At 36.4% G+C, this 21,969-nt stretch overlaps 1 protein-coding gene and 2 long non-coding RNA genes across 3 annotated transcripts; 2 read left to right on the top strand and 1 right to left on the bottom strand.

The window, feature by feature from the left end:
• Positions 1–1,059: 1,059 nt before the first annotated feature.
• On the top strand, positions 1,060–3,038 carry LOC110906077. The gene is made up of 3 exons (XR_002573640.2): positions 1,060–1,455; positions 2,352–2,497; positions 2,883–3,038. It is a non-coding gene; the product is annotated as an uncharacterized LOC110906077 (long non-coding RNA).
• A 2,620-nt stretch (positions 3,039–5,658) lies between these two features.
• On the top strand, positions 5,659–7,654 carry LOC110906078. The gene is made up of 3 exons (XR_002573642.2): positions 5,659–6,081; positions 6,968–7,113; positions 7,499–7,654. It is a non-coding gene; the product is annotated as an uncharacterized LOC110906078 (long non-coding RNA).
• A 7,634-nt stretch (positions 7,655–15,288) lies between these two features.
• On the bottom strand, positions 15,289–20,584 carry LOC110904306 (4-hydroxy-3-methylbut-2-en-1-yl diphosphate synthase (ferredoxin), chloroplastic). Its single transcript, XM_022150150.2, has 20 exons — positions 20,381–20,584; positions 19,179–19,419; positions 18,881–19,038; positions 18,680–18,786; positions 18,490–18,590; positions 18,328–18,404; positions 18,132–18,251; positions 17,805–18,035; positions 17,577–17,693; positions 17,404–17,478; positions 17,254–17,331; positions 17,114–17,173; positions 16,952–17,014; positions 16,708–16,852; positions 16,474–16,612; positions 16,306–16,383; positions 16,073–16,232; positions 15,894–15,992; positions 15,714–15,818; positions 15,289–15,598 (listed from the first exon to the last, which is right to left on the bottom strand). Exons 2-20 carry the CDS (start codon positions 19,384–19,386, stop codon positions 15,497–15,499), a joined length of 2,223 nt encoding a protein of 740 aa, XP_022005842.1. The 5' UTR covers positions 19,387–19,419; positions 20,381–20,584; the 3' UTR covers positions 15,289–15,496.
• Between the last annotated feature and the right edge of the window lie 1,385 nt (positions 20,585–21,969).

Below are 21,969 nucleotides of genomic sequence, written 5' to 3' on the forward strand. Positions count from 1 at the left end.
CGATTGTCAGCATAACTTTTCTGGCGATCTCGAGCTGTTTTAAGTCTTTCCTTGATCTGAGTTATTTTGTCAGTAGTTTCTTGTACAATCTCAGGACCTGATAATTGACTTTCTCCTATCCCTGCCCAACAAACTGGGGTTCTGCACTTGCGTCCGTACAGTGCTTCGAATGGAGCAGTTTCGATGCTCGAATGATAACTATTATTATAGGAGAATTCAATTAAAGGTAGGTGGCTATCCCAGTTTCCACCAAAATCTATTACACATGCTCGGAGCATGTCTTCCAAAGTTTGTATTGTTCTTTCACTCTGTCCGTCTGTTTGTGGATGATATGCTGTACTTAGATTTAGTCGAGTTCCCATTGCTTTCTGAAAACTTGTCCAGAAATGAGAAGTAAAACGACTATCTCTGTCTGATACAATGGAGAGCGGAACTCCATGTAGGGATACCACTTCGTCTACGTACAGCTGTGCTAACCTTTCCATACTAAAGGTTTCTTTCATTGGTAGGAAATGAGCTGATTTGGTTAATCGGTCCACAATCACCCAAATCGCATCATTACCTTTTCTGGTTTTGGGTAACTTAGTAACAAAGTCCATTGTTATGAGTTCCCATTTCCACACTGGCATTTCTAATTGTTGTAGTTGTAACGCCTCGTATTTCCGTAATTTCATGTTTTTAGAAAATTCGTATTCACTTTCTATTTTAGTATCCACAGCCGAAACCGGATAGAAAAAAATGGATTTAAAATAGCGAACGACGCATTCTACGCGCTTTTTACGCAATCGGTGATCAAACACGAAACGACGAATACCGACACTATTTTACATATTTTTAAATCTAAAATTTTATTTTTACAATCTTAGATATTGTTCGAGTTTTGAAAACGAATTCACAAGTACGATTGGGCCACTCAAAACACGGGATTGGGCTTGTGGGCCTTGGGCCCAAGCCCACTTAAAACAAAGGATTAACCTAAGTATAAATGTGTAGTGAACCCTAGATCATCTCATTTTTAATGAGCCGCATATGATCTTCTTCCCTCCCAAAAAAAAAATATACCCAACTTATATCCTTGTATATACACACAAATGAAGATGAGAGCTTCCCTCAAACACATCACCCACTGTCGATCTCTCTGTCTCCTTCTCGAAGTTCGGTGACCGGACATAACTCCTCAGTTACAAACCCCCCTCACCTCTTGTCTTCTTCTTAAACCATCACACGACCCTCCACCATGTTCGATGGAACGGCCGACCACCACCATTTCGGTGGTGGTGTTCAGCGGCAGGTTCACAGAGCAAAGAGAGAGAGAGAGAGAGAGAACGAAGCAAGAAGACGGCAGCCGGCAGGAGTGGGTCCGACGGCGGCAATAGCTGCGTTTCAGTGACGGCGACGCTCGGCGACCAGTCACTGCCCTCCGGTGATAGTTTCAGGGCTGATTCTGTTGTTTCGGTATGCCTCTCTTACTCCCTTATTCTCTCGTTTAATTCCTTTGTTAAAATAGTTTAATTTCTAATGTCATAATCATCCAACTGAACCGAAGATCTATGATTTACAGCCGAACCATATTTTTTTTTTATACAACTTCAGCATCAGTTTTAATCATTTTCATGGCAAAATGATCATAATTATACAAAATGCACTGAAAGTTTTAAAGAAAATATAATATTGGGGCTGTTTATAAAGTCAGATTGTTATGGTTCTGGTTTTGTTTTATTAATGATTCGGTTCGGTGTTCAGTTCAAGGCTGGTCAAACAGTCAACCGGCCAGTTTTGTTTTCGGGTTTCAGTTTCATTTGGTTTGGTTCAAGACGCGGGTCGAGTCAGACTTCATGCTTAGTTGGCTTGTTTTAGCAGGCTCGAGTTCAGTCAAAGCAAGGCAACTGTAACTTCGGTCAGTCTTGTTTAGGGTGAACTCGGTTCGGTTCGTTTTGGTTCGATGTTCGCTAAAAAAAAGGAAATTATTTATATATATATATATATTTTCTAAACGTCTTAAAGATTCGTTATATTATTTATGTTAGTGTTATTCTAGTCGCGGAACCGACTTTTTATAATTTGAATTTTGCATAGAAGCTATATATTTATATATGTATATTGTTGCACCTATTGCTTATTGAATTTTGAAAATAGATGGACAACTTGTGTGGTCGGGACCGTCCAAAAAACAGAGGAAGCTCTGCCCGTTTTTTTTTTTTTTTTTTTTTTTTTTTGTAAAAATCCGCAAAATGAAACATGTTAAAATTATAAAAACAAAACATATTGGATTCAAACATTTTTTTATAAAAATAAACATAAATATATATTTGTTTCCACTATACTTCTATAACCTTCGTTTACCATATGAGGTGACTTCGGTGCTCCTTCATCCAACCATCAACTATTCACGGGAATACCAACGAAAGCTTTGCAAAGAGGTAATCCCTCACGCGCGTTCGGTTTTCCCAAACCTTTCCTCACGCGTTATTTCAAGGAATCTCCATACGCAAACATTGTGAGCATACTTGACCCTTTTACGCTTTAATATATTTTTGGGTGTAACATGTATCAATTAACAAAATTCACAATACACACAATCAAACGTATTCAACCACTCAATCCATCATACATGTTATTTGTTATGCTTAGACTATTTATGTATGCTAGTTTCAACTTGTATATCCATGTTATTTGTTATGCTTAGGCTATTTATGTATGCTAGTTTCAACTTGTATATTCATGCTATTCGTTATGCTTAGGTTGTTTATGTATGCTAGTTACAACTTGAATATAAGTTGACATGTTGGATTTGAGACAAACTTTTATACTCATATTTTTTTTCAAACTTGTATGCTCGCCAGTACTTTTGTATTGATCTATGTTTTTAATACATGTTGCAGGATTTTGATGATGCAAGGAATCTAGTAGGATTGCCTAGAAACGCATTTAAACTTTAATACTTGTGGTACTGTATTTTATTTTCAAACATGTTGTATTTTGTTTCCAAGCCTTGTATTAAACCGTTATTAATGAAATGAAATTTTAGTTCTTTTACACTTGTCGTTATTCAACTTTGTTTTATTCTAGTTCAATCGATTAAAAAAAGTAATTATTAAATCCTCGACACAAATAGCGTTATGAAGTCTCTTGCAATCTTCACATTTCGTCTCACTCCGATGTTTCCGCCATCGGTTGGGGTGTGACAGATTGGTATCAGAGCCATAACTATAGGGAATTAGGAAAATTGCTATGCTTTTGACCTAGTCTATAGTTTAGGTACCTATACTTGACCATTCTTGTTTCATGCTTTTAAGACACTCAAATTCTTCCTACTTTGCTTCTTTCTATTTTTTTCGTCATAATTAAACGATTCGTTCATCCTAAGGCATTATACGCAAATTACACGCAAAGGACTTGAAGATACTCATATTCCACAATCGAAACGACTCACTAGAATAGGGGTGATTCCCGCCTTTGGTGACGAATTTCAATCCACCTTACATGTTATTTTGCACAAAACTTCACCATCAAGTCAGGAGTGATATCCGCATCTTGATGGGAAGTTCCATTTTATACTCTAGTGGTTCCTTATTGACGAGTCGAGATTTTATCTTGTTTCGTTCAATAAACCACGTTTTAGGGACGAAATTGTCAAGCTAGGATTGATATCCTCACCTTGGTGACTGGTTCCGCTCTACGATTTTCAATCTCGCCAAAGTTTCGTATTTTCGATCAAATTAGGGACATGTACTAACTGCAAGGGTAAAATACCGTTAATCGCCTGTCGACGAGAGTATTTTACATATTAGGCCAAAGCATGTCTCCGTAATTCGAAAGGACTTACGGGTCGTTTTGGAATAGTCGAAGTTTCTAAACCCGAAACGTTCCAATATTTTATCAAACCCCTCTTTTATGCTATCTCGGTATCTATGTGATTTAATACTTGTTATCTCGTTCATTTCAAAACCAATGTTATACTAGAATCGATTTATCATCCAACCATTCAATACATACATACTAATAGTTATACTTGGTTCGGGATTACTGGGTGATTCTTATGTGATAACTTGTCATTAACTTTGATCAAAGCCACAACTTAACATGTATAGCGCTTGTGTAGCGCTATAGGAGTAGCGCCCGCCCGTATTCTTGAGGTCATGTTAAGACATTTTGCGGTACACGATGGTTGACAATTAGTCATTAACTTTGATCAAAGCCACAACTTAACATGTATAGCGCTTGTGTAGCGCTATAGGAGTAGCGCCCACCCGTATTCTTGAGGTCATGTTAAGACATTTTGCGGTACATGATGGATTGACCTGTTTATTCGCATGCCAGTAATGCGTTAATCTTGATTAACTAAAGTATGTTGTGTGGATTGTTCAATGATTTTTTTTTTTACATATGCTAATGCTAGTTATACTTGATTCGGGATTTCTGGAACATTCTTATGTGATAAACCTGTCATTAACTTCGCAAGAAGCCACACCTTAACATGTATAGCGCTTGTGTAGCGCTATAGGAGTAGCGCACCGCCCATATTCTAGTGGTCATGTTAAGTTAAAAACATCACACCCTTTTCGTTGCGACGATGTGGGGTAGTCAACATTGCGGTACACGATGGTTTGACATGTTTACTCACATGCCAGTAATACGTTAATCTTGGTTAACTAAGTATATCATGTGATTGTTCAAAGATTTCACTCCTACATTATACTCTCTCATACTTAAACACAATCATGCTTACATACCTAAATCTTTATACGTTAGCACACGCACACATTCATACTCGTAATACGATAACGTACCCTGACCCGTACACTACTAGTACAAACTATGCGGATCATGCACATACCAAAATAATCGCGGATGCATACGTGATTATATTGGTAGACGCATGAAAACCATAGTAGGTCCTACTGTGTATCGTAACACAGAACGTAACATGACATCGATTAGCGAAACGGGCGTAATACGGTATAAACATGGTAGATACGCCGCTGGTACTTCCTATATATAAGTGTTCCTACCATATTACCGAACTTTCGTGAAAACGTGCCATGAGAAATTCGGTGTTATATAAGTGTTCCTACCATATTACCGAACTTTCGTGAAAACGTGCCATGAGAAATTCGGTGTTTCCCCATACCCTATTAAATACAAACTTTGATCAATCACAACCTATTTCTCAGTTATACCCAAAACGCACTTCGAAAATGCCAACCTTCCCAAAATCTTCCTCTTAAATAAATTTCGGGACGAAATTTTCTAAAGTAGGGGAGACTGTAACGCCTCGTATTTCCGTAATTTCATGTTTTTAGAAAATTCGTATTCACTTTCTATTTTAGTATCCACAGCCGAAACCGGATAGAAAAAAATGGATTTAAAATAGCGAACGACGCATTCTACGCGCTTTTTACGCAATCGGTGATCAAACACGAAACGACGAATACCGACACTATTTTACATATTTTTAAATCTAAAATTTTATTTTTACAATCTTAGATATTGTTCGAGTTTTGAAAACGAATTCACAAGTACGATTGGGCCACTCAAAACACGGGATTGGGCTTGTGGGCCTTGGGCCCAAGCCCACTTAAAACAAAGGATTAACCTAAGTATAAATGTGTAGTGAACCCTAGATCATCTCATTTTTAATGAGCCGCATATGATCTTCTTCCCTCCCAAAAAAAAATATACCCAACTTATATCCTTGTATATACACACAAATGAAGATGAGAGCTTCCCTCAAACACATCACCCACTGTCGATCTCTCTGTCTCCTTCTCGAAGTTCGGTGACCGGACATAACTCCTCAGTTACAAACCCCCCTCACCTCTTGTCTTCTTCTTAAACCATCACACGACCCTCCACCATGTTCGATGGAACGGCCGACCACCACCATTTCGGTGGTGGTGTTCAGCGGCAGGTTCACAGAGCAAAGAGAGAGAGAGAGAGAGAGAGAGAGAACGAAGCAAGAAGACGGCAGCCGGCAGGAGTGGGTCCGACGGCGGCAATAGCTGCGTTTCAGTGACGGCGACGCTCGGCGACCAGTCACTGCCCTCCGGTGATAGTTTCAGGGCTGATTCTGTTGTTTCGGTATGCCTCTCTTACTCCCTTATTCTCTCGTTTAATTCCTTTGTTAAAATAGTTTAATTTCTAATGTCATAATCATCCAACTGAACCGAAGATCTATGATTTACAGCCGAACCATATTTTTTTTTATACAACTTCAGCATCAGTTTTAATCATTTTCATGGCAAAATGATCATAATTATACAAAATGCACTGAAAGTTTTAAAGAAAATATAATATTGGGGCTGTTTATAAAGTCAGATTGTTATGGTTCTGGTTTTGTTTTATTAATGATTCGGTTCGGTGTTCAGTTCAAGGCTGGTCAAACAGTCAACCGGCCAGTTTTGTTTTCGGGTTTCAGTTTCATTTGGTTTGGTTCAAGACGCGGGTCGAGTCAGACTTCATGCTTAGTTGGCTTGTTTTAGCAGGCTCGAGTTCAGTCAAAGCAAGGCAACTGTAACTTCGGTCAGTCTTGTTTAGGGTGAACTCGGTTCGGTTCGTTTTGGTTCGATGTTCGCTAAAAAAAAGGAAATTATTTATATATATATATATTTTCTAAACGTCTTAAAGATTCGTTATATTATTTATGTTAGTGTTATTCTAGTCGCGGAACCGACTTTTTATAATTTGAATTTTGCATAGAAGCTATATATTTATATATGTATATTGTTGCACCTATTGCTTATTGAATTTTGAAAATAGATGGACAACTTGTGTGGTCGGGACCGTCCAAAAAACAGAGGAAGCTCTGCCCGTTTTTTTTTTTTTTTTTTTTGTAAAAATCCGCAAAATGAAACATGTTAAAATTATAAAAACAAAACATATTGGATTCAAACATTTTTTTATAAAAATAAACATAAATATATATTTGTTTCCACTATACTTCTATAACCTTCGTTTACCATATGAGGTGACTTCGGTGCTCCTTCATCCAACCATCAACTATTCACGGGAATACCAACGAAAGCTTTGCAAAGAGGTAATCCCTCACGCGCGTTCGGTTTTCCCAAACCTTTCCTCACGCGTTATTTCAAGGAATCTCCATACGCAAACATTGTGAGCATACTTGACCCTTTTACGCTTTAATATATTTTTGGGTGTAACATGTATCAATTAACAAAATTCACAATACACACAATCAAACGTATTCAACCACTCAATCCATCATACATGTTATTTGTTATGCTTAGACTATTTATGTATGCTAGTTTCAACTTGTATATCCATGTTATTTGTTATGCTTAGGCTATTTATGTATGCTAGTTTCAACTTGTATATTCATGCTATTCGTTATGCTTAGGTTGTTTATGTATGCTAGTTACAACTTGAATATAAGTTGACATGTTGGATTTGAGACAAACTTTTATACTCATATTTTTTTTCAAACTTGTATGCTCGCCAGTACTTTTGTATTGATCTATGTTTTTAATACATGTTGCAGGATTTTGATGATGCAAGGAATCTAGTAGGATTGCCTAGAAACGCATTTAAACTTTAATACTTGTGGTACTGTATTTTATTTTCAAACATGTTGTATTTTGTTTCCAAGCCTTGTATTAAACCGTTATTAATGAAATGAAATTTTAGTTCTTTTACACTTGTCGTTATTCAACTTTGTTTTATTCTAGTTCAATCGATTAAAAAAAGTAATTATTAAATCCTCGACACAAATAGCGTTATGAAGTCTCTTGCAATCTTCACATTTCGTCTCACTCCGATGTTTCCGCCATCGGTTGGGGTGTGACAGTAGTAGACCTGAAGGTTTCTGATGTTCGGCCTTAACTTGTGAACAGGTTAGACACTTAGATACGTATTCAGCTATATCCTTTTTCATTCCTATCCACCAGAAATTGTTTCTTAAATCTTGGTACATCTTATTATTTCCTGGGTGCATGGTATACCTAGATTTATGGGCTTCTTCTAGAATCTTATTTCTTAATTCTCCCTGCTTAGGTACCCAAACTCGTTTCTTATGGAATCTCCAAATTCTATCATCTCCTTCAGCATCATCCTTAATTGTTGTTTCCTGAACTTCCTTGATTTGTTCCATTAAATCTACTTGTAGATTTAATCTAAGAGCACGGACTCGTTTCTGCTTTTCATGGAACTTACGACTTAAGGCATCAGCGACTAAATTCGCCTTTCCTTCGTGATATTGGATATCACAGTCGTAATCGCTCAGGATTTCCATCAATCTTCTTTGCCTCATATTTAATTCTTTTTGCCCAAATATGTATCTTAAACTTTTATGATCTGTATAAACAATAAACTTACTTCCATACAGATAATGTCTCCAAATCTTAAGGGCAAAAATTATGGCTCCTAATTCCAAATCATGAGTCGTATAATTCTCTTCGTGCTTTTTCAATTGTCTAGAAGCATACGCAATTACCTTCCTGCGTTGCATCAAGACACATCCGTATCCTAATTTTGAAGCATCACAATATACTTCAAAATCTTCTGTTCCCTCGGGTAAAGCTAAAATTGGTGCATTTGTCAATCGGTGCTTTAAAATTTTAAAAGCTTCTTCTTGTCTAGGTCCCCATTCAAACTTGGTGGCTTTACAGGTTAACTTAGTTAAAGGTACGGCTATCTTAGAGAAATCTTTGATAAATCGTCTATAGTATCCAGCTAAGCCTAGGAAACTTCTTATTTCCATTGCTGTCTGTGGAACTTTCCATTTCGTGATTGCTTCTATTTTAGCAGGATCTACATGGATACCTTCGTGATTTACCACATGACCTAAGAATTGTACTTCTTGTAGCCAAAATTCACACTTCGAGAATTTGGCATAGAGCCTTTCTTTCCTTAACAAAGCTAAGAGTACATGCAAGTGCTCACAATGCTCTTTTTGACTTTTGGAGTAAATAAGTATATCGTCGATGAAAACGATCACAAATTTATCCAAGTATGGTTTACAGATTCGATTCATCATGTCCATAAACATTGCAGGTGCATTTGTTAATCCAAAGGGCATGACTGTAAACTCGTAATGACCATACCTAGTTCTAAAGGCAGTTTTAGGTATGTCTTCTTCTTGTACTTTCAACTGGTGATATCCGGATCTTAAATCTATCTTTGAGAAATACCTAGCTCCTTGAAGTTGATCAAAAAGATCATCAATCCTAGGTAATGGGTATCGATTCTTAATGGTAACCTTATTCAATTCTCTATAATCGATACACATTCTCATCGATCCATCTTTCTTTTTCACAAACAACACTGGTGCTCCCCAAGGGGATGAACTAGGTTGTATGAATCCTTTGCTTAGTAATTCATCTAATTGCTTTTTCAATTCTAGCATTTCAGTAGGTGCTAATCTATAAGGTGCTTTAGCTATTGGTGCAGTACCTGGAATTAAATGAATTCTAAACTCTACTTCTCTATCAGGTTGTAATCCAGGTAATTCTTCTGGAAAAACATCTGGGTATTCTGAGACTACGGGGATGTCCTGAAGTTCCTTATCTTTAGAGTTAATGATTACGGAAATCATATACACCATTTCCTGTTTTCTCGAATAACTAGCCAATTTCATTACCGATATGAATTTCAATGGCTTTCGAAGTTTATCTCCAGTAATCAAAATTACTTCTCCTGTGGGGGTTTGAATTTCTACGGCATTTTTATCACATAGGATTCGAGCATGGTTGGCTATTAACCAACCCATTCCTAGTACCACATCGAATCCAGCTAAATTCATTGGTAACATATTTGTAGAAAACTTATGGCCTAATAGTTCTATTTTTACTTCTTGCAAAACTTTATCTATGTTCACAGAATTTCCTTCTGCCGTTTCAACCGTAAAAATCTGCCTAAGAGTGGTTAAGGGTAGCTTAAGAGCTTGGCAAAATGAAGTATTAATAAAACTTTGGTTTGCACCAGAGTCAAATAATACTTTTGCAAACACGTCATGAACTAGGAACGTACCAGCTATCACGTCTGGAATAAGTTCGGCTTCTTGAGTGGTTAGCTGGAATGCTCGTACATTCTTCTTGGTTGCTCCTTCAGCCGTTTTAGCTTTATTGTCTGCAGGTTTAGCTAACTTAGGACATTCAGATTGGAAATGTCCCCTTTCTCTGCAGTTATAGCAAATTCTTATTTTCTTCCTGCAGTCTTCTTCACGGTGTCCTTTTGTCTTGCAAAAATTGCAAATTATATTGCATTGTCCATAATGTTTCTTTTTGCAATTTCTGCAGAAAGGAGGTAATGAGGATTGCCCTGTTCCTCTTTTCTTGGTATTACCCACACGAAATCCCTGGGTAATCTTTTGAGCTAATTCCTTCTTGCGATCTTCTTCTCTTGTGCGCACCAGTTCATCTATTAGGGTATTAGCTAATTCCACAGCATCGTCAATAGTACGAGGTCTCGCAGCTTTAACGATGTTACGGATCTAACTAATTAAACCCCAAATATAACGGGAAATGAGTACCGGTTCTGGCGAAGCCAGTGTTGGCACTACTCTTGCGTATTCAAAGAATGTCGAAGTATAACCCCGACAATCTATACCGGTCATGCGGTGACTTAGGAATTTGTTTGCCATTTGATCTTTTTCATATTCGAGACAGAATTTTCTTTCTACAAGACTCTTAAATTCTTCCCAACCCATGGCATAGGCTATCCTTCTTCGTTTTGCCTGTAGGACCGAGTTCCACCATTCTAGCGCCCCTTCTTTGAACAAATTTGATGCATACATGACTTGATCTTCTTCAGCACATTTACTTATTGCAATTACTGCTTCGGTTTTCTCTAACCATCGCAGTGTTGCAGTTGCCCCTTCGTTACTTGCAAATTCAGTGGGTTTGCAAGCAAGAAACTCTTTGTAAGTGCAACCAGGCGTTGCAACTTTCATTCTTTTTGGGAGTGGGGCCTGTTGCGGATCATGATTGCCGCCTCCATTTATGTTGTTACTGCCATTATCTTCCGGAGTATGTTTACTAGGAATTAATTGTTCAGCAGGTTTTTGAACAGCAGCCACAATTTCTGGAATAGCATTGGCTATCCCTTGAGCGATAAAGTGCTCAATATCTTGTCTAGTTATATATTGATCTTCCTGGTTTTGCTCAGACTGATTTACTTCATTAATTGGTTCACTATTAGCGTTTTCCATCTGCTAATTAGTAGGAATTATTAGTGTCTAATTTATTGGCAACAACATCAGCACAGGTGTACACATAAATTATCACAACATACAAGTATAACCAAAATTGTCGATTTCTCGACTTTCATTTTGTTGTTGTATATTGTATATGCATCCATACACACCGTATCTTACAAAGTTTTATTGCCCATTTTACAGAGTTTTAGTTTACTAATTATACTATTATACAATATGCTTTCCTGACTTCACTATTTCGTTGGTTGACTGACAGTTCTAATAACGATACTCCCTCTCATCGTATTTCCAAGATAGTTGTTCCCCCATTTCCCTGATCCTATTACCTGTACTTATCAGTTCTTCACTGAACTGACGGAGTTCGGCTAGGTTTTCATTATTCATGGGAGGATTGGGGATTGGTTCTGGATCGAATTGAGGAAGGAAACTATAAGGACTATTGACTATATTTTGGAATTGCCAGTCATTGGTCCACCATTCTTCCATTTGGCCTAATGGTCGTGTGTGGATTAGTGGGTCTGGAATCATTGGTGCTAGGTTTATGGGAATTTGAGCTGTAACCGGATAAGAGAAGCGATTATTGTTGACAGGCTCTATAACATCACAATTGGCCAGTAGACGATCTATTTCGTCTTAGAATGTGATTTCTCCCGGTTGTTTTGAGCTTTCTCCAATCTCTATTCCCTTTTGTTTTAGATCTATCCTTATTTCTGTTTCTGCTTGTTTAGAACTTTCTCCGGTTTCTATTTCCTTTCCCTTGCTCACACTCACAGGATTTTCTATTTTAGGAAGTCTCCTAGTGGCTGGCTTCCTACGGCGTACTTTTCTCCACCCTACGTATCTTCTCTTCTTTTTAGGTTTGGCTTTTTCCAGCGGAGGAGCTTGGAATTCCACGGGTTCTTCTATGTCAGCAATGTAACCAGTAAAGTCGTGAGAGACTTCGATGGGCACTGGATATAAGTTGAGATTCTGAAATGCTTCCGATATCTCATTCATGCTGCATAGCATATATGCAAATTACAAGATTGTAATGTTAAAACTTTGGGACAAAGTTTAACAAACAAACACTGAAGTTTTATTGCATACCAATTTATACAGATGACAACAGAAATAAACACACTAGGATTTTATTTTATGTACTGGATAGTGATTTTTTTTTTACTAGGCCCAACTTATTGGATATCTAGAGGTTGGCATTTTCTGCTACGGTAGCTAGCATATAAAGATTTGCTCATTTCTCGTCTAGTTTATCTTCCCAAGGTGAACTATTGCCAAATTCCTGAATTTCTGGGTTAAACCTAACTTTCTTGGTTCGAGGTTTCTTTTTCTCCTGACTCTTTTTAAGTATTGAGTTTCTTTTCTCTGGAGTAAGAGGATTTTCATAATTTGCCTTTCGGACAAAGATTCCTTCTTCTAGGTTTACTGGGTTTTTGGAGGAAGAGGTTTCTTTTTCCTGGGATGCAATATCTAATTTGTGGTAGATAGCAGAGAACTTTTGTTTACCCATACTGTAACTAACATATAATCAGTTAATAAAACATATAATCACAGAATAGCAATTTGCAGATTTTAAGTATTTCCTCAAATACTTAATTTAAATCAGTGGCTCGATCAGTGGCTCAAAAGTTGGCTCTGATACCACCTTTTCCCTGTCACGGCCCTCGGCCCCGGTTTGACCCGGTTCCAGAGCCGCGAGGCAGGAAACCTGCGGTATCTATTTTAAGCGACAGCGGAAGTCTTTTAATTTAGGATCTTTTCACCGAAAATGCTCGTTTAATATATTACACAAAGGTTTAGGGATAAAATCCCATAATTTACAATAAGTTGATTTCACAAAGAAATCTTTATTTTCCAAATCATGTTTATTTTATTTATTCACAATGAGCCACTTCTCTGAGCTTGTAGTGCTTTACTGCACTTTCCCTGGATCACACAGATCACCTGAAACATGTTTGAAAAAGGTTTTGTCAGCGGGGAAATACTGAGTGAATCATTCAGTTTTCTAAAACGACCCGTTAGTTATAAATTACAGTATTAAGAGCGATTATAATGTTTCTGATATCAAACCAACTACCCACAGTATTTGTCACTCGACCATCCATTGGCTAGCCCATTTGTCCAATGGTCTCTGTGACTGTGGTCAGATCACCCCTTGGCCACCCGTTTGTCCAAGTGTGACGGGAAATAAGTAATGTATACAAAACCCCACATACTGGTTGTAATATGGTGATTAAAAAGACTTAATCCCTGTAATTATAACTTTGAAAATAACTTGGAGTTTTGTAAAACAGTTGACTCACAAACTGTGAGAAAAGAGTTTATAAAAGAGGAATGACTCACATTGCAGATTTAACGAGCAAAATATAAGCCTACTGATTAGCCTCGATTAAACCTAATTTAACACAATGCACACACAAACGGGTTAGTAACTAATACAGCAGTTACGTCAATTCACGAGATTAAACCCTCACAAAGATTATCAAGTGCAATACTTAATAATTCAATCGGATTCACAACGAATAACAGAGCATAGTCCGAATTCGAACAGCACTCAAATATTCAAGTCGAAATCACGATGAATAATCAAAGTACAAGCTCAATTTGAGCAGCACTCGGACAATCGTTGGATAGTTATAATCGATCGGACGTTGAATCGTAATAGCGATCGAGTTATTACCCTGATTGCGGCAGCACTTCGAGTTTAGTGTGTGCTGTGTACTATTTCAGTGATAACTCAACGTAGAAATTGAGTTTGGACGTCGAATTAACAGCAAACTTCAAGTGCCACTGCCCCCTATTTATAGCTGAAAAATGCACTCCCTCGCGCCACGCGAGAGAGACAGGTGTGCCCGTCGCGTGGCGCGACGGGTCTATTTACTAGCCTAGGTTTGTTTCGTGTCCAGTAGCTTAGATGAGTCGACAAACAAACGAATTTTACTTCTCCAGCAAGAATTTTAAGATAATTACTAGCTAGGTTTTACCCCCCTCGAGTTTTAGGGGCCCTGATCCTGATTCCGATTGTTATGAAAATTTTAGGGTTTATGCGGAATCACTTGGGTGTTTCAATTAGGGTTTTCTTATTACCTAATTATCATTATAATTATTGATTTTTTCGTGACAGTTGTTACATTTTCTGTATCCCATCATGCTAGAGGATCAGGAAAAGACAGCTTTTAAGTTTTCAATAATGGATGTATAACTTTTTTATATATTTAGTTTCTATAAAATAAATCTATATAGAGCATAAATTATTTAATTTTATAATAATAAGAGTAAATTACAACCGGTGTCCTTTACGTTTGTATCAAATTACAACCGGTATCCTTTAACTAAAGAAATTACAGGCTTTGTCCTTTATGTTACCAGTTTTTAGCATGTTATGTCCTTTAGCCCTAACCTAGTTAAGTTTTTTGGTTAAGTCTTACCATGTGCCTCTCACATGAGGGCAACATGGTCTTTTCATCTCAATTTAACATGAACTTCGATTTCCCCCTTGCATCTGATTGTGCATATTTATCTCAAAAACCATAGCTATTGTCTATGTCTCTTAAAACTTCGATAAAAAAACCCTACAGAAAAAAGGAACGTGAAGCAAACCTTGCAATGGGTGCCTTCTACATATGACAAGCACTAGAACAAAACGACATGGATGAAATTTATAGTAAGCTTCCAACATCATCGTAGTCAATTCTTTTGATTGGTTTGATAAAAAAACAAAGATTAATTCCAAAATATTGTTTATTTATTTATTTATTGGCTTGAAAAAAAATGAAGGGGATAAAAGAGATTTATTTATTTCATTTTTTAATATAAAATTGGGATGAAACGACCATGTTGCCCTCATGCGAGACGCACATAGTAAGGCTTAACCAAAAAAAACTTAACTAAGTTAGGTCTAAAGGACATAACGTGTTAAAAACCAGTAACATAAAGGACAAAGCCTGTAATTTCTTTAGTTAAAGGACACCGGTTGTAATTTGATGCAAACGTAAAGGACACCGGTTGTAATTTACTCTAATAATAAACTTATTAAGTTATGAATTTTGGTAAACTGTACAAACTTATAAAATTTATATATTATTTACAATACACCTGTTAAATTTAGAATTCTAAGAAAACGAATGAAATAGTATGGTGGTTGTGTTAAAAAGGTTACCATGTGACACATTTTAACGTTTTTAGATCCCATACACAATCTCTACATGATAAAACATTAATATACTTGACACCTACACTATGTCATCACAATATAACAACACTTTCCAGTATCATCACCTTTTATTTAATACAATAACCTTAAATGTCCTTGAATCCACTCCAATCATCTTACTCTTCCACAGAAGGATCCACCCAACGTCCGTTATCCTTGATTAGTTGAATCAATGCATCCGTTGCATTCTCCATTGCAATTCCTCTTTGTACCACCGTCTGTAAGTATATGAACATCATTAGAAAATGTGCAAAATTGACAAGTCAGGTAACAAGTCAAAATGAATTCAGGTGTAAACAGGTTGGTTTGAATATGATTATAAGAGTCGTGTACCTTTCCAACATAAAGATCAATCTTTCCAGGAGCACCACCGACGTATCCAAAATCTGCATCGGCCATCTCCCCTGGTCCATTTACTATGCAACCCATGATTGCAATCTGTTGCCATAAAAGGACAAACGTAAGCGAGATGTATTACAAAGTCAAGTATATTACAAGGGACTTAGTGATTACCGAAACACCAGGCAAATGTGATGTTTTTTCTCTAATTTCTGCACTTATCTCTTGAAGATCAAACAGAGTTCTACCACAAGAAGGGCAGGAGACATATTCCTGTATGTATTCAAATTCAAGATGAGAAAAACAAATATATAACCAACCAGCAAAAAATAATAAATATGTTAATTCCCTACTGTCTTAGTGTTTCGCATCCTGCATCCTTGTAGCAAATTAAAAGATGTATTCCTGAGAAATTCAAAATCTTGATCCGGTGCTTCTAATAAGATACCGTCTCCAAGTCCGTCAACTAAAAGCGCACCGGCATTTGCACCCGCTTTAATCACCAAATCATCCCTGACAGTAAACAAAACAGATTTAAACTAACAAATAATTGTAAAAACTAGAAAAAAAATAATTATTTTATTACCTTGGAATACCCTTGGGGAATGTTATGTGGTGAAGAACAGGGAAATTAAGTGAATTTTCGGATAGATATTCAAATAGCCTGTCAACAAGAAGACATCAAATTATATATGTATGTATTGTAACAAAAACATCTATGACTATTCTATTACTAATTAGTGAATGTTAAAACCTTCTAGCAGCGTGTACTCTGCCGGTTTTTTCATCTGAATACGGCAGATCATGAAGAATCATCGTAGCATCTACGCTTTTTAAAACTTCTAGTTCCTCATAGGACTCGTCACCGCGTACAGACACCACCAAACGCGTGCCTGAAAATAACAATAGTTTAGTATGTCATATTGAACCAAAACTGATTCTTGAAAATTGGGTGGTATTGGTAAAAAGTAAAAACTGAAAATTTTACCTTCTGGTAAAAGCTTATGAGCTCCGGTTGATAACTCGTTCAGGTTTACCAACACCATGGCGTTTGGCAAAGGCTTTGTTAATTGTTCTGACAAAGGAGTTATAACTCCCATATTTACATCAATCAACCTTTTAAGAGCTAGGCGCTGATCATGAATAATAAAAATAGATTAATACCAAAATAATATAATATAATATATGTAATTGTATATATTATATTATATTTTAATGGAAAGGTTTCTTACAGCATCTTTATCGTCTGCTGGTGGAAGCTCTCTCAATAAGATAGAATCTACAGTTGCAAGATCCTGCATAAAATAAAATACCATATATAATGAGTTAACAAATACATATGCTACGGAACATTCATGAGTTCTTATAAATCATGTGACAAAGAATGAACTGACCTTGAATGGCATACCAAGCACAAGTTTTGCAGCTAGTGATCTATAGAAGAGTTCAGGTGTCTGGAAAAAGAAAATGCAAAAGTTTATAATGGATACGTAAATGGCATTATAAAGTCTACATAATCGAGAATTTAATAAACCTTGAGTTGATCCAGAGAAACAGACATGAGAACAGAACCGTCACGGTGGAGTACACCTCTATAATCCACCTCTTCACCCTGTCATACATTTAATTATTTAATATATATTTAAGAAAATATTTAATGTTTTGTGAAGAGTCACAAACAAACCTCCTTCTGCACAGGTAAATCACCAGTTCTCCTTTGAAAATCGAAATAGCGTCGATGTTTCTCTTCAAATGGTGCCTGGAAATATAAATGCAATTAAAATTACGGTAATATGGTAAATATAAGACAGTGGACATAAGTAATTTAATTAATAAATTTTTTAAATAAAAACGTACCACCCCTTGTTGAATTTGGGATGCTTTCATACCAAGATTGGCTAATTTCCTACACGGGTCTATTTCTTCCTCTGGAGGTTCGGTAAGCGAGACTCTTATAGTATCACCAAGACCATCCTGTATACCATACAAATTAAGCATATGATTGATTATATGAACAATGTATATGGATTTATAAAGCTCATTTATTTTTTGTAAAAAGAATGCAGCGTGAAGAATAATAAAAACCTGAAGAAGTGTCCCGATACCAATTGCGGATTTCATACGTCCATCTTCACCCTCACCAGCTTCGGTGACTCCCAAATGCAAAGGATAGTCCCAACCCTGAACATACATTTCAGCTACAAGAAGACGATATGCTTGAACCATAATCACCGGATTGCTTGCTTTCATTGAAAATACAAAGTTATGGAAGTCTAATTTCCTGCAGATTCTTGCAAACTCAAATGCAGATTCAACCTGTGAAATTAAATCAACGTTTGTATGACATAAATGACAATTTAGGCAAAATTAAGTAAACTTAAAAGTTGAAAGCAAGGTAGAGAAATCGCTTACCATTCCCCTAGGAGAATCACCATAGTAACTCATGATACGATCTGAAAGACTCCCGTGATTCGTACCAATGCGCATCGCTCTTCCATATTTCTTGCATTTTTCAACCAACGGGACAAAAACCTGGTGTAACGAAAACACATATACATTGAATTCCATAAACTTTTAAAGTGATAATAGAGAAAAGATAAAGTTTGACCTTCTCAATATGCTCAAGTTCCTTCTGATAATCATCATCTGTATACTCCAACTGTTCAAACTGGGCACGCCGATCAGCTGCACGAAATAAAGTCAAAAGAATGAACAATTTGAAAAGGGAAAAAAGAAATTTATTAAAAAAAACGAGGTATTAAATTTGTACCAAAATTTCCAGGGTTGACACGAATTTTATCGAAACATTCAGCGACCCGCAGTGCGACTGAAGGTGCAAAATGAATGTCTGCCACCAGAGGTATGTTATAACTGCAAATGTACATGATTTATGAGATAATACGAGCCAGAAAAGAAAACGCATAAATTCCAAAAAAGTATAAGTAGAGTCGTAGACCTACTTTTTTTGAACGAGAGTGTTTTTAATTTCGAAACACGCATCTGCCTCTCGTTTCCCTTGCACTGTTATTCTAACGATATCGGCTCCTCTATCAGCTATTTGCATGACCTGTCAAACAGATGGTGTGATACGTCTACATTACATTCCTTTTTAGAACATGCATACAGTTTTATCAACATTAATAGAAACAACAAAAAAGAACCTGTTCGACAGTTGCAGCGACATCCTTAGTATCAGTTGTGGTCATTGTTTGAATTCTTATGGGGTGATCACTACCAAGAGCTACATCTCCAACCATTACGGTGCGGGTTTTCCTCCTGATGGTTTGATGTGTGGATTCACAATACTTCTGCACAGGCACTACCAAACACAAAGAAATAAAGATTCATAATTTTATTTTTAATTACTATGGTTGTTGCAGCGTTAAAAATCGGTGATGTATACGTTATAAGTTATACTGTTATAACTGTAAGTACGAGAGTAAAGAGTAAAGCATGCACCTAACAGAGGACTCCCTTCAGAAGCAGGCCGGAATTCTGCGATATCCGAACTCGGCTTTGAGTTTTTTACCACAAAAACCTTGGTTCTATGAGACTTAACCCTCTTCAGATCCGAAACCTTAACAAAATCCGAAGCTTTTGCAAACCCTAAACCGTTGTCCCTGCCCTTTAAACTCATAAAGGAAGCAGGAGCAGCTCCGGTCGCCATTTTCACAAACAAAACTCCACAATCTCAATATTCCTGAAGCATAACAGACCAAGATCAATGTCTTAAATACTAAATTCATTATTAACTACCACCTCCATTAACACTAATCAAGTCAAAACAATACCACTCATATGCACTCCTTTCAGCACACCAAAAAGGAAATTTGACTTTTAAGTCAAACAGTGCAATTTCAACTTTAGAGTTAATTACTGTTTTCGTCCCTGTGGTTTGTCAAAAATCACTATTTCAGTCCATTAGTTTAAAAATTGCGATTTCAGTCCCTGTGGTTTCACTTTCGTAACCATTTCAGTCCATGTACTTAACAGAATAATGGATTGAAATGGTTACAAAAGTGAAACCACAGGGACTGAAATGGTTACGAAAGTGAAACCACAGGGATTGAGATCGCAACTTTTAAACTAATGGACTGAAATAGTGATTTTTGACAAACCACAAGGACGAAAACAGTAATTAACTCTCAACTTTACAACTGACTATATTCCTAACTTTTTGAATTTAAAAAAAAAAACATACATCTACACAAGAAACTAGGGATAAGTATTTGCTACCGAGTACCCATAGAATACGGATAGATTCGGCACCACTTTTCAGAAATTCAGAATCAGTATTTTCGGTACCGATACCATATCTGTTCTAAACCGGTACTGTACCGATAGTTTAGGCATTCATTTTCTTCAGAAATTAGGTATCGGTCTTTTCGGTATCGGTAACAAAACACTACATACAAAATCCGTACTAAATTTGATTATCAAAACCTACTTTACATTTCTCTTCATAATTCTATCAAACAAGTCAATCGATAACACGTAATTATAATTTTTAAATCTCTTACAACTCATATAACTTCCATACAAAATAATCAACATCAAAATAATGTAACGCACACTTAATCATTGGCCTTACTATCAAACGAGTCATTAACAACTTCAAAACCGGATTAAAAACAAAATTACGTGAGATTAGTGATACGTACCTTCTTCTGCTGGAGCGTGAATATCGAAATTGAAGCAGAAGCAAGTGATTGCGGAATGAATGAAGAGTTGAATGGGGAGTGTGTTTATAACGGATTCGATGGCGTTCAGAAATAGAAAATTAATAAAATAAAAAATTAGGTGGGATATTGGATTAAACGAGTCAATTGAGGGCAGCAACGCCGTTAACGGTAAATGACAAATTGGCATCTAATATTTATCATCGCCATACATAATTCAGGTGCTTAAAATTTTGTAATTGGCTAGTGGTGTTTCCAAGACCCTTTTACTTCAGCTAAATTACGATTCAGCCCCTGTGTTTCGGTAGAAGTTTGATAATTGGCTGACTATCCGATATTTAAGGTTATAAACGTCTTTCATTTAATGGTAAACAGAACACGAGTCACGAGATTTTGAAAAAAAATGGAACGAATGTCTAATAAAGTTGGAATACAGATTTTCTATAACGTTTAATGATATAAATATTGAGTTGTTCACTAATTATTTTTATATTAGTAATCTTTTTGCCATTTGTCCGTTTGGGTCGGGGGTCATTTGTATGTTGGCCTTTTGCCCGTTTGGGTCGGAGGTGTGTTTTTAATGAAGTTTAATTTTCAAAAAAAAATTATTTTTATATTAGTTGTACCAAAACTAGGGGTTGTTTGTTTAGCTCTTAACGGGGTTTTTAATGATTCAGACCTCTTACTGGTTCAGACTGTTTGTTTCGCAAGTAGATGTCTGAATGGTTTAGACATTTGTCTCTGAATGGTTAAGCATTATACTGAGTCTGAATGGTTAAGACCTCTAATTTAAATTGGTTAGACATTTGCCTCTGGACGATCAAGCATTATACTGACTCTTAATGGTTCAGACATCTTACTGGTTCAGCACTTAATGGTTCAGACCATTTACTGGTTCAACACTTAACAATAAGTTGTCAAATAGCTCCTAATTGCCGAATGTAACGATAAAAGTGTTTGTATAAACCATTTTCGGTATACTTTTTATCCAGCATGCCTCAACCATCTTCGTCTAAATCACTCCTTTAATCCCCATATGATACCTTCAAAAATGATCTTCCTAAATTGTATACATGGACCTCATCAAATCAATCCTCCCACCACAATTGCCCATCTACCATTAAAAACTTGGGTTGAATACTCGCAAGTATTGTTTGTCACATATCCATGTCAATGAGCATCTGCAACATCATTGAATCTAGAAAGATCAATCAACCTTTCATACCACTTAATCACTTATAATCGAGGTTCAATACTAGCACTTTTTACCCGTCTTAAATTATTCGTTAAAACACACTGAAAAAATAAACGTGAATGACCATAAATCATGTATTGGTACTTCAAGTGAACTGAACCGTAAACATTTGTTGCATTAGACACTCTAGATTTTAGTTTCATTGTTCAGTCATCCAAAAATTTATAATCATACAATCTAGGTTGATTCATAGTATTGTATAAAAAGACATTGGTATAAATATTTTTATTTATAAACTCACTTAATTAAATTAAAGTTTTGTAAAAAAAAATAACTTCAATTAATATTTTAAAGTTGACCTTGGAGTGTGGAAGAA

This window comes from Helianthus annuus, chromosome 14 (genome assembly GCF_002127325.2).
Source record: "Helianthus annuus cultivar XRQ/B chromosome 14, HanXRQr2.0-SUNRISE, whole genome shotgun sequence".
In the NCBI taxonomy this organism is placed as follows: domain Eukaryota; kingdom Viridiplantae; phylum Streptophyta; class Magnoliopsida; order Asterales; family Asteraceae; genus Helianthus; species Helianthus annuus.

Excerpts from the sequence above, each read along its gene's own strand:
- LOC110904306 (XM_022150150.2), bottom strand. The coding sequence starts at position 19,386 with ATGGCGACCGGAGCTGCTCCTGCTTCCTTTATGAGTTTAAAGGGCAGG. Across the intron at positions 18,787-18,880 it reads TCGCTGCAACTGTCGAACAG|GTCATGCAAATAGCTGATAG; the intron begins GTTCTTTTTTGT and ends TCTGTTTGACAG. Across the intron at positions 17,015-17,113 it reads TGCTTGGTATGCCATTCAAG|GATCTTGCAACTGTAGATTC; the intron begins GTCAGTTCATTC and ends TATTTTATGCAG.